We start from the raw sequence: 16,415 nt of genomic DNA on the forward strand, positions 1-16,415 counted from the left end.
AATGGCTAGAAATAAAACAGCCCCTAAAAATGGTCCTTCCGCATTTTCTTGTCTGTGAAATGGTCAGTAGAGAAATGCCTGCTTACATTGGTGGTCAGCAGTGAAATGCCCCTTTACATCGGTCATCATTGGGAAAAAGCCCCCTTAAACCAGTAGTCATTGTAATTGGGAGATCAATTTGTCATCGCTCACCACTCAAGGAACCCATAGCAATCTCTGGATTAGCCCTAGTTGGGAAAACCTGATCTACAGCATCAGTACTGATGGACGAGTAAGTTGAGGATGGATATTACCCCAAGGAGAAAAAAGAAAGACATCAGGCAGCAGCCAGGACTGGAGGAAAAAGTTCCACCCTCCACTGAATTCCAGGGGGGCTGTATTGGGCTAACCACATGGTTGGTTGCTAGACTCTGGGCAGTCCTAGTAACCAAGCACTAATGTTGGCAGTGGCAGCTGGAGCCAAGAGGTAGGACTGCAGCGGCACCACTGTGACAGGTAGAACAAAAGAATGTCAGATGTATGGTAACACTAGTGAGGGTTCAAGGGACAACTGCTTTGAGCCCCACAGCAATGATTCGGCCAGGGGCAGAGGCCCTCTTGGCCCGTGTTAAAGACAGCACTAAATATCACATTTGCAACATTCATGTCCCTTAAGTTCTGCACTCCCAGAGTTTAATGCACCCTTGTCAGATCTATAGGTAGGGAAATGTAATTGGATTTTCATCTGTTCACAAAATGGAAAAGGATGCAGAACATTTTAATTTTTTTTCTTACCTAGATGGACTTGGAAGCAGGGGCGGATCCAGAGTCTAGTCTCGGGAGGGGCACTGCCTGAAAATAAGTTGTTGCTTACAGAACTGTATTGCAAGACGAACTTTCCCTGTACTTTTCTTTTAAGTGTGTACCCAGCTAAAAGTGGAAAGGGCTTAATGGGGGGCGATAAAACAGAATCTGTGCCTACTCGCTGTATACACTGCACATACATACCACAATCCTTCTACCACATAATACTCCGAATCACTCTGCCACAGGTAATCATTTTATAGATACATATAAACCTCAGAATGAACGATCATTTTTAAAAAATGTAACGTTTCCATCACATATTCTTTACTTCACACAGAAACTGATCACTGAGCCTACCTTAAAGAAGATCAAAACTGCAATTGTTGGGATAATAAACCCTTTGGTCAGGGCTATGTAATGTACAACATACTGTGTAGAGTTCAGTGGTCAGGAGGTAACATGCAAAACATTATAATGTATAGAGTACGGGGGCCATGAGTAAAGCTCGCCATACATGGTTCAGTATTTTTCATTCAGCCAGCTGAACAAAATAAACTGAATATATTTCCCCATCCACACATTCCAAGGTGAATGGGGAAATCCTCCCTGTTGTGTCTGTATATTCTGACAGCAGGATTCCCCCACTGTCAGAATACACTGATCAGCATTGCAGTCACTGGCTGCATGTGCTGACCGAATACTGCAGGACTGTTTATCAGAAGCCAGTCTATCAGACAAAACAACAGATAGAGTGCTGCAGTCAGGACAAGCCCCCTTGTTTACATGAATGTCCCCCTTTACATCATAAATCCCCATCCCCCCTCTTTGTCACCCTCCCCCTTACTCCAGGGTCTCCAGAGCCACCCCCTTCACATTAGAGGTGCCCTGAGCCACCCCCCTTACATTAGGGTCCCCTGAGCCACCCTCCCATACATCAGGGTCCCCAGAGCCCTCTCTTTATTACATCAGGGACCCAAGAGCCCTCCTTGTTACATCAGGGTCTCCAGAGAGCCCCCCTCCTTACATCAGGGACTACAGAGCCCCCCACCTTACATCAAGGTCCCAAGAGCCCTCCTTGTTACATCAGAGTCCCCAGAGAGCCCCCTCTCCTTACATCAGGGTCCCCAGAGAGCCCCCCACTTACATATGAGTCCCTAGAGTCCCCCTCATTACATCAGAGAGCCCCTCCTTACATCAGAGTCCCCAGAGAGCCTCTCCTTACATCAGAGTCCCCAGAGAGCCCCTCCTTACATCAGAGTCCCCAGAGAGCCCCTCCTTACATCAGGGTCCCCAGAGAGCCCCCTCCTTACATCAGGGTCCCCAGAGCCCCCCACCTTACACCAGGGTCCCAAGAGCCCTCCTTGTTACATCAGGGTCCCCAGAGAGACCCCTCACATCAGGGTCCCCACAGATCCCCCCTTACAGGGTCCCCATTGAACCCCCCCTCACAGGGTCCCCACGGAGCCCCCCCTCACAGGGTCCCCACGGAGCCCCCCTTCACAGGGTCCACACAGAGCCCCCTCTCACATCAAGGTCCCCACACAGAGCCCCGTCTCACATCCGGGTCCCCACAGAGCCCCCCTCACAGGGTCCCCACGGAGCCCCCCCTCACAGGGTCCCCACAGAGTCCCCCCTCGCAGGGTCCCCACAGAGCCCCCCCTCACAGGGTCCTTACAGATCCCCCCTTAAAGGGTCCCCACAGATCCCCCTCTCACATCAGGGTCCCCACAGAGCCCCCTCTCACATTAGGGTCCCCACAGAGCCCCCCTCACAGGGTCCCCACAGATCCCCCCTCACAGTGTCCCCACAGAGCCCCCCTTCACAGGGTCCCTACAGACCCCCCCCTCACAGGGTCCCCACAGAGCCCCCCTCACAGGGTCCCCACAGATCCCCCCCCACTCACAGTGTCCCCACAGAGCCCCCCCCCTTCACAGGGTCCCCACAGATCCCCCCTCACATCAGGAACCTCACAGATCCCCCTCACAGGGTACCCACAGATGCCCCCTCACATCAGGGTCCCCACAGAGCCCCCCTCACAGGGTCCCCACAGATCCCCCCTCACAGGGTCCCCACAGATCCCCCCTCACATCAGGGTCCCCACAGAGCCCCCCACAGGGTCCCCACAGATCCCCCCTCACATCAGGGTCCCCACAGAGCCCCCCCTCACAGGCTCCCCACAGAGCCTCCCCCTCACAGGGTCCCTACAGATCCCCCTCACAGGGTCCCCACAGACCCCCCCTCCTCACAGGGTCCCCACAGATCCCCCCACCAGGGTCCCCACAGAGCCCCCCCTCACAGGGTCCCCACAGAGCCCCCCTCTAACATTAAAAAAGAGCCTCCTAATTTAATGTACTCACGGTTGCATGCCGACACTCTGCTGGCCTAGAGTAGCTGGAGGGAGGAGGTGGGGTGAGCCAGCACTCCACTCGGCGCGCAGCAGAGGAGGAAGGAGGCTCCGCAGTGAATGCTGGGGCGTTCTCCTCCTCCTCAGATGATATCACTGGTTGCTAGACGCCAAGCGACGTTAGCAACCAGTGGACCGCAGTACAGCGGCGCGGCTCTCGGCTCCGCCGCCGCTGCTGGCCTGGAACTTGGACGCCCACTGGGGGACTCACTGCCTGGTCCGGAGTGGGTAATATTTTGGGGGGGGGGCAATTGACCCGTTGACCGCCCCCCCCCCCCCCCCTGGATCCGCCACTGCTTGGAAGTATTTAGATTTAAACTGATATACGTCTCTTTACATTTGCCTGCCAAGAGACCAACATGGAGCTTTCATTACAATACACTTGAAAAACTATTAGGTGGATCTGAGGATTGTGTGCTAACAATTGTGGTATAATGTAAAATATTGCGGTTGTCATTATTATTGCTACTACAACTATTTCTTTTTTTTTTTATTTTTTTACTGACTCTTGTACCACTTTTGTCAGCACCTTGACCTTAGGATATTAGATGCTGAAAATGACTAGGGAAGCTACTTAGTGGTTAGATGGAAAATTAATATTCAAAAAAGTTAAAGCAAAACTTTACTCTCTAAATCAACATTGACTATTTTAGACACATAGAAGCGTGTATATATTAACTTGTTTTAATTTTTTTTTTTTTTTTTTTTTTTTTACATTTCTTCAGTTACTTTCTGGGCATTAAGGGAAATCTCCCCAATGGACACAGATGGCAAACAGAAAACTGATAGGGGTTATAATCCTCTCTTGCTCTATCTTTAAAGGAGAAGTGTGGTAATATGAAAAAAAAACACAGTACATACTCAACTCTTTGATGCAGCATCGGTCTGATGCAGCATCGGTCTGATGCAGCACCAGTCCCCCACCATCTCTAAGCCTGAGATTGCATGACTGCTGATCACTCGGTAAGATCTGAGCAGAGAGTGGTGACTGCGAGCAGCTGGCTGAGGCTCTCAGCCATGTGCTGAGAGGCTAAGCCCTCTGTCGATCAGAAATCTGGATGGATCCTGACATTATTGTTAGGATCCTTAAAGAGCCTGGAGTGGCTCTGTGATGTCAGCCTCTGTGTGTCGGCTGTATCTGGGTCACAGAAGAGCACAATGAAAAGTAGTCAGTGTACAGCTTCTATAACAGTGTAGATTTGCTGTACCCTCAAAATAACTCAACACACAGCCATTAATGTCTAAACCGCTGGCAACAAAAGTGAGTACACCCCTAAGTCAAAATGTCCAAATTGGGCCCAAAGTGTCAATATTTTGTGTGGCCATCATTATTTTCCAGCACTGCCTTAACCCTCTTGGGCATGGAGTTCACCAGAGCTTCACAGTTTGCCACTGGAGTCCTCTTCCACTCCTCCGTGATGAACTGGTGGGTGTTAGAGACCTTGCACTCCTCCACCTTCCATTTGAGGATGCCCCACAGATGCTCATTAGGGTTTAGGTCTGGAGACATGCTTTGCCAGTCCATCACCTTTACCCTCAGCTTCTTTAGAAAGGCAGTGGTCGTCTTGGAGTTGTGTTTGGGGTTGTTATCATGTTGGAATACAGCCCAGTCTCCGAATGGAGGGGATCATGCTCTGCTTCAGCATGTCACAGTACATGTTGGCATTCACGGTTCCCTCAGTGAACTGTAGCTCCCCAGTGCTGGTGGCACTCATGCAGCCCCAGACCACGACACTCCCACCATCATGCTTTACTGTAGGCAAAACACACTTCTTTGTTCTCCTCACCTGGTTGCCACCACACACGTTTGACACCATCTGAACCAAATAAGTTTATCTTGGTCTCATCAGACCACAGGACATGGTTCCAGTAATCCATGTCCTTAGTCTGCTTGTCTTCAGCAAACTGTTCGTGGGCTTTCTTGTGCATCATCTTTAGAAGAGGCTTCCTTCTGGGATGACAGCCATGCAGACAAATTTGATGCAGTGTGCAGCGTATGGTCTGAGCACTGACAGGGTGACCCCCCCACCTCTTCAACCTCTGCAGCAATGCTGGCAGCACTCATACGTCTATTTCCCAAAGACAACCTCTGGAAATGATGCTGAGCACTTGCACTCAACTTCTTTGGTCGACCATGGCGAGGCCTGTTCTGAGTGGAACCTGTCCCTTTAAACCACTGTATGGTTTTGGCCACTGTGCTGCAGCTGTTTCAGGGTCTTGGCAATCTTCTTATAGCCTAGGCCATCTTTATGTAGAGCAACAATTCTTTTTTTCAGATCCTCAGAGAGCCCTTTGCCAAAAGTTGCCATGTTGAACTTTGAGTGACCAGTATGAGAGAGTGAGAGAGATAACCCCAAATTTAACACATCTGTTCCCCATTCACACCTGAGACCTTGTAACACTAAGGAGTCACAGGACATTGGGGAAAAAATGGCTAATTGGACCCAATTTGAACATTTTCTCTTAGGGGTGTACTCACTTTTGTTGCCAGCGGTTTAGACAACAATGTCTGTTTGTTGAGTTATTTTGAGGAGACAGCAATTGTACACTGTTATACAAGCTGTACACTCGCTACTTTACATTGTTGCAAAGTATCATTTCTTCAGTGTTGTCACATGAAAAGATATAATAAAATATTTACAAAAATGTGAATGGTGTACTCACTTTTGTGAGATAATGTAAGTGCTATCCCGTGACCCACAAGAGTAGTATGGTCAAAAAAGCTTCTCTGTTTATTTGTCAAACTTATAATGTATATACACAAAATATAATGTAAAAGCATATACAACTACAATTTAGAAACTAATCAATTTAAAATACAATCTAAAATAAAATTGATTCAAAATCATTTTTCTTTAATACACATATGTATTTGGAATGTTTTTCTTTTTTTTATAGTTTTATTTTTAAAACCTTATTAAATTGACTAAAGGTAGAAAATGAAAGAGCAAAAGTGTAATTTTTCTGTACTAGTCTATAAAAAACAAGTTAACATTGATTTTTTGTGCAAAGTGCATTTTCCAGGGCTGAAAAACATGGAAATGGGACTGGTGAGACCATTGCATTGCTGACATACAAATATTTGGCTATCACATTGTGTATCCAAGTTCTTTATGCAAAACAGTGTCTCAGAGGACCCTGAATGCTTTTCAACAATCCTTAATATACTACTTCTTGTTTCAGGTCAACGCAAATCAAAACATATTCATGGGACAATGCCCAAGTAATATTGGTTGGTAACAAATGTGACATGGAGGATGAACGAGTGGTTTCTGCAGATAGAGGGAGACATCTGGCAGAACAATTGGGTGAGTTCTGGAATGCTTGCCATTACATACCTTCCAACTTTTCTCAACTGTTTGAAGAGAAAAATAGCCTTGGTCTTACCCTACTTTGGACTGCTTGATTGTAGTATGTGACCTGGAGCTTGAAACTAAACCAAGTAAACTGGGGCATTCAGATTGAACACCTACTAGGCCATTAAGGGTTTATTTTACACGACCTGGGGGGTAGTAGTGTTACCTAAATATAAATAATATGTATTCTTGTTAAGGTTGAAGGAGATTAATTACTAAACCTACTTATAAATATTTCCCACTCTTTTCTTCCCATGGACCTTTATCACATTTTTAGTGTTTTTGTACATACCATCATGTGACCACAAATCTCCGATTCCACTCCTTTTCTGATTTGATTTTTCAATCAAAGAATGTTGGTCAGAATGTGGGTGACAGGGCCACCCAGGTAGTAAATTCCAACCAGTTTCCCAGGAGCCACTCGAGTATAGTGTGTACGCAGCTTTAGACAGTCATCACTGTAACGGGTGCCCTTACCTTTTGTTTTGGTGACAACTGTAAAATTATGGATTTCTCTTCATTTCCCATTTTTCTATTTTGATCATTTTTATTCTTGTTTTCTTTTCCTTCCTTTTTCTTACTTCTCTCTTTCTTTCTCTGTCTGCTTTTTCTCTCTTCCTTCTCTTTCAGGTTTTGAGTTTTTTGAAACCAGCGCCAAAGATAACGTTAATGTAAAGCAGACGTTTGAGCGGCTGGTGGATATCATCTGCGACAAAATGTCAGAGAACTTAGAAACTGATCCCGCCATCACAGCCAACAAGCAAAGCACAAGATTGACAGACAAGCCACCTCCACAGCAGCCCAACTGTGGCTGTTAGTAGTTCCATGCAGGTGTTTCAATGTGTTCTATTGCCAATAAGTATTTAAAAAAAACAAAAACAAAGGTCTATACCAGGCATGGGCCTCCTGCTGGCCTCCAGATGTTGCCAAGCTACAAATTCAGCAGGCCTTACCATCTAGAGGCTATCAGGGCATGCTGGGAATTGTAGCTCCGCAATGGCCGGAGGAGGCAGGCAGCCTGACCCTAGTCTATATGCTTTTCATTTCTTCTGTCTATATATCTGTTTGGAAAGAAAAGAATTTGCTCTTTTTTGTATGGTCAGCTGATGAATGGTGGCCTGGAGGCTAAGACCTTACAATAAATGTTTTCTGCTGTTTGCAAGTTAAAATGGCTTTGTATGCTCTGATAATGTGTATGTTCCTGACTCCTCCTCCTACAACGTGAAATCTGCTCCTTTCCGAGAATGTTTTGTTCCAAGTGAATGACTGATTAGCTTTTGTGTGTAGTCATAGATTGATTTCAGAAGTTGGTGTGGGGAAAGTATGATAACGTTCTCAATAGATTGCTAAGGGTTAACATTATTACAGAGATATGTGTTTTACTGTCTGGAATGTGTTTATAATGTTTACACAGCTCTTCATACTTGTAAGTTACTGGGCTAACATCCCATAGAATGGGATCAAATTAAACCCATTTTTGTACATTCTGTCCCAGTTTCCCGTAGACTTCACCTGTATTTCACTATTTTACTCTGGTTTGAGAAGCCAGTAAAAACGATTTTCTGATATTTTTCCAACACTGGAATATACTGCATATTCATTACAGGAATCATACTGACATTCAAGGTAGAAGCAGGTAAATCTTGTGTGTTCAGCCTTTCATAATCCCTTTAATCAGCATGATAAATAGGCATAATCGAAGAATAACCAATTCCCCTTTCAGTAAATCAGACCAAATATACAATTAAACCTACTGTAAATATTTCTTTATCTATGCCAAGGACTTTAATTTGACACTACGTAGTATTAGTAGTTTTTGAACTATTGCAGGGTTCACTGTAGCTTTCAAGGAACGCTTGTTTGCTCTCAGGTTTCCTGGAAAGCCAAAGTGTTTGTAGACAGAGTTAGACATTTTGGATTTAAACTAGACATCACTAAGTGTTGGGTGATCATTTTGTGGAGTTCTCATCTACTCTTTTTGAGGTAAAGTATCCAAAGCATAAAAAAAATCAAATGGGGCCCTTTTGTCTGATTGTAATTCTTTTTGGTATAAGTGTTTAATATGGGCAGTCCAAGACATTGGGCATTGGTTTGATACTGTGGGGTTGATTTACTAAAATTGGAGAGTGCAAAATCTGGTGCAGCTCTGCATAGAAACCAATCTGCTTCCAGGTTTTTTGTTAAAGCTTAACTAAACAAGCTGAAGTTAGAAGCCGATTGGCTACCATGCATAGCTGCACCAGATTTCGCACTCTCCAGTTTTAGAAAATCAACCATGTGTGCGATAAGCTCTGATCAGAATAAGATAACTCAACAAAAGGTCAACTAGTCAAAATCTCATAATTCATATAAAATAAAAAAAAAGGTAAACTAGTTTTTTTGGAAATCAGTTTTCTCATTTTTGAGAAGTGTGTGCCTAGAGTCTGAAGAGAGAGAACATTTATTCACATTTTGCTGTTTATGTAACTGTTTTTGTGTCCACTGGGTCCTTTATGGTTCATGTGTATATGGGTATATCAGGGGTAAATCAAGAGAAAAGAAGAACATATTATCTGTCAAATAAATCATCATATGCCACAGGGTATGGGTGCCTAGATATAATAATCAAGACAAAAATAAGACTTTACACAATTTTATAATCGTATCTGCTAAAACGGCTCTTGATGGTGAAAACAAAAAGTAAAGCTATGATTAAAAAAGCAAGCTTAGGTAAATATGGTCATATTTACAATACAGTATATTTTTTGGTATCGTGAATTGCAGCTAGTATGTTTTTTTTGTTTTTTGTTTTTTTGTGGTAGTGGCTCTTAGCCATTCAAATCCATGGGATCTAGCAGTATCAGGATGATATAATCTGCTACCCCCTTTAGAAAAAATAGGCTAAATTCTGTGAATATACTGGTCCAGAACACAGTTTTGCTCTTACTCATGTGAGGTTAACTAAAGCTTTCGGACTGTAAAATACTAGATCATCCTACAAATGGCTGCATCAATGTGAATATGGCATGCACTGTAAAACTAAATAATAGTATAATTGGTGTAATTATTTAAATGTATGCTAAATAACTATTCTATAGCAAGGTGCTTCAAACAGTAGGTCAAACATAGACTGCCTTCCATTACATACGCTAACATTATTGTGAACTGTTAACATTCAAATAAAACATACAAGCTATGCTGTCATAAAGTCAAGGGATAATGTTAATAAACGGGATTTCTAGCTTACTGATAAATTAATTGAAAACCCTTTTGAACCTCTTTAAAGTTTATAAATAAGTGTTTTGCATAATGTTGGTAATAGCTTTTTATGCTTTTTTCTTTCGCCCTTACTGAACCTGACTCAAATGTTTGCAAGCTGAAAAGTGTCTCTTCCACCTTTGTTTATTGTAATAGACAAAAAAATCACTGATCAAGATGATATTACTGATATTTATGGTATATGATCAATTCATACTTATGGCCAATGTCCATGACTAAAGCTATCTACAGACTTCAAAGATTGACCAGCCTGTAGGGGGTAGGAGGGTGAACAGTTATTATTATTATTATTATTATTATTATTATTATTTCAGGTACTTATATAGCTCTTTACATATACATTGTACATTCACATCAGTCCCTGCCCTCAAGGAGCTTACAATCTAATGTTGACACTTCCTCCATGTTCCCCTCCTTGTTGGATGCCAAGTGTGGATCAAAAAAGTGGACTACCCCGGGGTGGGTTCTTCTGGGCTACATTGGGCACCTTAAACAGGGTCACTCCCTTACACATGGGGTACCTTTTACTTGAACAGATGACTGAACTCTAATTGACTCCCTCAATGTTAACACACACCACCACAGTCACTAATGCAATTAGGAGGGACAAGCTGAGCCAATGTCCTCTCCACCTGTCAAGTGTTTCTCAAATACCTCACTCCCAATAATAGAATGGGGAACTGCTGTGCTCCTAGCGCGGGCTCCATGGGCACACTCACTTAACCGTTCCTCTTCTGTATCTGTGCACAGGTTGAGGACCTCTGCACTGCTGATCTGTTGCCATTGCTAAGGGAGAAGGACCACTCATGGAGAGAGGTCCGATAATTACTCCTCCTGCAAGACACTATTCCACCCTCACACTTACGACAGGCTGGTTGTGAAATCTATGTTACCTTTGGTAACCACTTGTGTCTTCACACTATATTACCTCTTGTACTGCTGTCTTTATACCCCAATGTGTTTAGCTGACCCGACTGTAAACTATGAGTGCTGGTTACTTGCATTACACCCCTTAAGTATCTTCAGACCAGGCAAAGGCAACGTTTCAAAAACTTTGCTGGAAATTCGCTGCATATATAACAAAGTGCACAGTCTTTTCCTAACATACCAATCACTTACTCAGGCTTGGTAACTGCCCAAGCATACCTGCACAGGACAGAGTCCATTATGGCAGAGCTCCAGTTCTGGTGTCTTTGGGGAATATGTAGATCTCTGTGGTCGAAGGATCTTTATCCATATGTGCTCGGGCTTATGGACGGACTCCAGTAATGGCATAATAGCCTGAGATATGCACTCTCCCGAATCAGACACCTGTGCCATTTTTAAACCACACAGGACCTGTGGGTTGGACCCAAGAAAAGCCTACAAAGAAAGATCTAGGAAGCATGCTAAGCTTTGGGGTATCATTAAACTTAACCTGCTTATAACTATAAGCCATGCATACATGATTCAGCCAGCACACATTAAATATTATTCTACAAACATACTTATTACATTGGGATAACTTATCTGTTTCTTCTATGGAGAAGAGAGGGGGAAGAAAGAATGGATATAATATCTGGATGGGCAATATCCAACCTGGCCCATGGGCTGATCAAAAGAAAATCAATGAGTTCTCCCATCCACACTAACAACGTGGATGAAGGAATCTCCACTGCCAGCTATTGTATTCAGGCCGCCGCGACACCCACTGTATAATGATGCTGCTGAATAGTGACTACATCTGATAGATTGTAGCTACTGTTTGGCAGATCATTTTCCACCTGGTCCAACAAAGCCTTGCAGTGCCAGTCATGGCCTAAATATTAGCCTATTCAGCAGAAATCTACCAAAATTTGACATGTGTATGATCATCCTAAGGTTATTTCTGCAGGAGAAGAATCCCTTGGAAATGTCAGCTGTGCATTCAATGAACACACACCTCTGGTTGAGAAAAACTTCAAGATTACTGGTCATCCAGCCCATTACTACCCTAATCCATGGTCATGTGACTAGGGCAGCCGTCTGATAAACCAAAACCCCTTACTCACTGCCCTATGTGATTATACTGGCCAATCAAAAGCCTAGTTTGTTTGTATATTTTTAAGAAAAAAAAACTAAAACTTACAAGCTCTGTAAATTCAACATTTGCTTTGTTTACATGCATGCTCATCTAAAGGTTCCTATTACCACACTTTAGGTAGATAGACTGCAGACCAATAGGTGGTAATGCTTAATGGGTCTGGGGGTCACTAGAATCTCTTTCTGCTGAAATAAAAGTAAGACTACATAATAATTGTCATTCTGAGATTATTTATTTATTTATTTATTTTACTGCCATAGAACTTCCCTCTGTCTTAAGCTGGCCATAAACAGACTGTGGGACGAACAGAAAAAAAGAAAAACAAATCTCTTGCTATGATTATTGTAATACCTGAACAGTGCATGTCTATATCTGATTGGATGTTGGCACTGTTCAGCTGGCAATTTTCTGCCGGCTTCTTTGATTTTGGGTGAAGTGGTGCTGAAAGGACCACCCATGGATCAAAATGTCAGCCAGTTAATCAGGAATCGCTCCTGTATGGCCAGCTTTAGCAGAAGCACTTTCTTTGCTTGACAAGTGCAGAAAACTACTGATTGAAGACTCCAACCTGACAGATTCATGACCTGCCCCCCTACAGGAGGAATTTTTTTACTGCCCTAATGGCAGTCCTCTATATGACGGCTACTTTAATCACATGACAAATGACACATTTGAAGTTCTCAGGTCAGTGCTATACAAATAGAATGTTTTTAGGTGATCTTGTGTGTAACAGACTGCATGGAATTTCCCGAGAAATTAGAGAAAGAAAACACTCAATAATATACCTAGCCTTGCCTGTAAGGCCCATAAAGGTAAACAGTGATGGGATGTTTCTGTAATACAGGCAAACTGTATTCTTCAGAACCATAGGCAAAAGGCTTCTGTTATTGAATTTCCCATGTGGAAGTTCATCGTCCAGCCCTTTATATTTAAAGTTCCTGTTATGCATATAGCCAGTCACATACAGCTTCAATAAGGCCACTGTACAACTGAACTACTGTCTGAAAATGTATTCACAGGTGGAATATCCTATTTGTGATTAGTCAGATGTATACAGTACATACAGTATATATATACACATATGTTACATGTTATTTTGTACCTTAAGTTCAGTATATGTGTACGTAAGTGTTAAATGTTACCATAATACAGGAAAATGTTGTGTGCTGCTTGAGATGTTAGATATATACTCAAAGTGTATCCATACCCAAAACTTTTTTCTATTATTGAATAGATTGGAGAAAGGTTAGATTTGCGTCAGGAATGGAAAATTACAGTAAGTATTTGATACAATTTTCCGTTTTTATGTCTGTCTGTGTTGCAGTTGGAGAGATTTGCCCCCACTTCCTGTCCTGGGCATAATCTTTGCTTTTCTGGAGTGAAGGAATCTCTCCAACAGAGCCTCCGCCGTCAGTAAAACCTGACAGGACTTCTAAACCTTCCTCACTTAAAACTAAAAGAACAAGTTTTTAGCTATGGATACAATTTTTTATTTAGATACCTGAAATAATTAAGGAAAAAATATAGGTACAGTTAAAAAAGAATGTACAGCTATTGTAGAATTTGTGACTTTTTTTCAAATCATCTAAAATTATCTAAGAAAGAACATTTATATTGACCAGAAAATATTTTAATTGTCATTGTTAGAGATCTACTGATAACTATTTAAAGAATCACATTCATATTTCTAAAATATCTTTATTAACTACTTCCCGACCACCCGCCTCAGTTTTACTGCGGCTGGCAGCCCCTTCTGTGCGAACCGACTTAGCTCTACGTCGGTCGCGTGCCTTCAGGTAGGGGGCGAGCACGCGCCGGCGTGCTCCCGCCCCTACTCGGCACGGGGCAGGAGGGGTGGAGAAGCCGGATCGTTCTCGGGAGGCTGAAAGTTTGCTTTAAGTTGGGGTTACAGGGAGGGCAGGTGTTGGGGTTAGAGGGAGGGTTAGTCTGATCGGGACCTAAAAAGAGGGTGTCCCTATCTGCAGCAGCAGCTCAGCCCCTCTGGAAACTTATGTGTGTTAAATAAACTTTACTTCTGGTGCATCAGTGGTTGGGGAAGGAAGGGGGAGGTATGAGCTCTGTTTCAGTTCCAAGTTTAATAATGGGTCCCCTATATTGAGTGGCCAAAGTAAATGTCTTTTACTGACTTGGATATATGATGGAATACAACAGAAAAGCAAGCATGTTTTTGATAAATACAATGGCTTACATATGGAACGTAATAATCTTACTTACTCTGTTTTGCCCCATCTTTCAATTTTTAATAAATCCAGGGAAAGTCCTGTTAAGCTAACTGCAAATTCCAATCATGCTATTTTCACCATTGTTCCCCAATCCCTAAACCTTAAACATAAAGATCTAATAACCATACTTCATTCCAGTCCAGATGTTTGGATGATTGCACTATTTTTACTGAGCACCAGCTGAGAGCCACAATATTGCTCTTTGGTAATATCCTCAATTCTCTGGAATCAGAATAGAGAACAGATGTGGGTGAAGACAAAACACAACACAAGACCTTAGCTATCAGCCACTCATAAACCTGAGATTTCATTGTGCTGTATAAATCTGTGCCAGTGTGACCCTTCTGTGCATTGTTGTGCATTATGTACTGTAAGTGCAAAACGTCAGTGTGCTCAGTGTTGCATGAGTTAATGTTTTCAATATACAAATATACATATCTATATTTTTCTATTACGAAAAAAACAACTCTCACTTGAGAGTCCTTGGGCCATGAAGTGCAATATTTGATGACCTCTGTGGTGTATATAATATTGGTGTGAACGTGTATTTGATGGCTGTGTGCAGTGTTGAGTCTTAGTTGTTAATAACGTGCATAATAATTATTGAATTTATTATAATTAATGGAGCTTTATTTCGTAAAAGAGCAATGGCATGGTTTGACCTACAGCAGCCAATCAGGATTCAGCATTTAGCAGTATAGTTTTTTCATGCTAATGTAACAACATTTATGATTGGTTACTTTGGGTTAATGCACATCACACATCAATCTTTGCCTTATTAACTAAAGGCCATTGTGTTTCACACTGGACATATAACTGCAAGTTAACACACAAGCTATTTTAATAAACAAGCTGTTGTATTATTGCTGTAAATGAATGCGAATAATGGTACACTTCTATGTATTTGTGTTATACACATTGAAAAATGGTGTATGATCTGTATGAAGATATAGTGCTTGTGTTTGCAAAATTATCCAGCATATTTATCCTTTTATTACAATCATGTTCTCTAATTAAACAAACTTTCATCTGTATTCTTCTTTATCTCCATCTTTGGCTGTTTTAGCAAAGTATTACATTTTTATTAATTCAGCATTTGGAAGCTGCCATCTCTAACTTGTTTATCCAATGCCAATCTAATGCTATGCGTCTGTAGATATGTATGTATGTGAGTATGTATTGTTTATACCAAGTAAGCCTTTGTGCTTGTAAAATATTTGCTGTCTACGTCAAGTGAAGTATGCGCCAAAGTTTAGGTGGCAGTTTCTACTGTACCTCTCTTAATATGCAACCCTTCTCAAACCTCTTCATCATTAAAAGAAAAAGTGGCCAAGTCCTGCAGGATTCAGGTTTTCACGTTATCACTCGCGCTTTTGTATTTTGTCTGCATACTGGTAGAGGAGCACCCTGAGCCAAGTTCATTATAAGTCCTGGCCAGTCAGACGCCTGCCTCATCCAGCTTCTAAAGATCCAGACATCAGTTATGTACTCAACACACAATTGTGCTGCAGTTGTAATGTCTTGCAGATACTTTAACTCAAATGTGCTGGCTAGAGTCACTTTTTATCTAAGCAAGCTTTTGCTGCCCAAAGAAAAATGTAATGTGGGACTGTGCTAACCAGCTTGCATCAGTAAATTCAATGACGCCATGATTGTCATTCTAAAGAACTTCAAAACATGTTTGAATTTAAAGTGATACACACACTGATTAGCTTACATTGCTTCTATTTCTGTATGTGGATAATGACACTGTAAATATTTTAATAAAGAAAAAAAAAAATCTAAGTACCCTTTTCTTAATTGATATACAGCTGTCATATGACCCAGATCCTTCCCAGCCAGAAACATGAGCAGGAGGAGCTTCTAGTCCTCTGCTGCTGGTCACATGTTAAAAAAAACAGCCTTTGAAATGCAGTGAAAAAATAAGTGTGGGCGATTTCTGCCAGTCAAAGGCTGTTTCACGCCCCTCCAGCCTGTCTAAGAATAAGAGGGAGGTGAAGCCTTCATTAATCTACATGTAATATCCTGCCCCTATTGTGTTTAGCTGGTTAGTGGACATGGAGGAGGAAGGAGGGAGTGGGCTGTCATTTACCACTGTGTATACACCCACATGTGTGACTCTATAGTCACATGGGCTGCTCAGATATAATGAGGATGAAATGCACAACATAGAAACTCACTAAAAACTGAGCATGTGCAGTGCTGCCAACACTGCTCTGCAAAATCCCTAGCTGAATTGGGGACTTGGACAGAAGGGGGAGATAGAGAGCAGCAGGATCAACCAGGTTTTTTTGAGGAATACAGAA

At 42.4% G+C, this 16,415-nt stretch overlaps 1 protein-coding gene across 2 annotated transcripts in view; it reads left to right on the forward strand.

Annotated features, from left to right (window-relative positions):
* The window catches only part of RAB3C (RAB3C, member RAS oncogene family), a 277,904-nt gene extending 269,886 nt beyond the window's left edge, over positions 1–8,018 (forward strand). For both annotated transcript variants that reach the window (XM_082255342.1, XM_082255341.1), the window contains exons 4-5: positions 6,374–6,498; positions 7,177–8,018. In XM_082255342.1, coding sequence (XP_082111468.1) covers positions 6,374–6,498; positions 7,177–7,364 — 313 coding nt within the window. In that variant the 3' untranslated portion in view covers positions 7,365–8,018. The remainder of the gene's footprint in view (positions 1–6,373; positions 6,499–7,176) is intronic.
* Positions 8,019–16,415: the final 8,397 nt, after the last annotated feature.

This window comes from Pelophylax lessonae (assembly GCF_965119305.1).
Source record: "Pelophylax lessonae genome assembly, chromosome: 1".
Taxonomy (NCBI): Eukaryota; Metazoa; Chordata; class Amphibia; order Anura; family Ranidae; genus Pelophylax; species Pelophylax lessonae.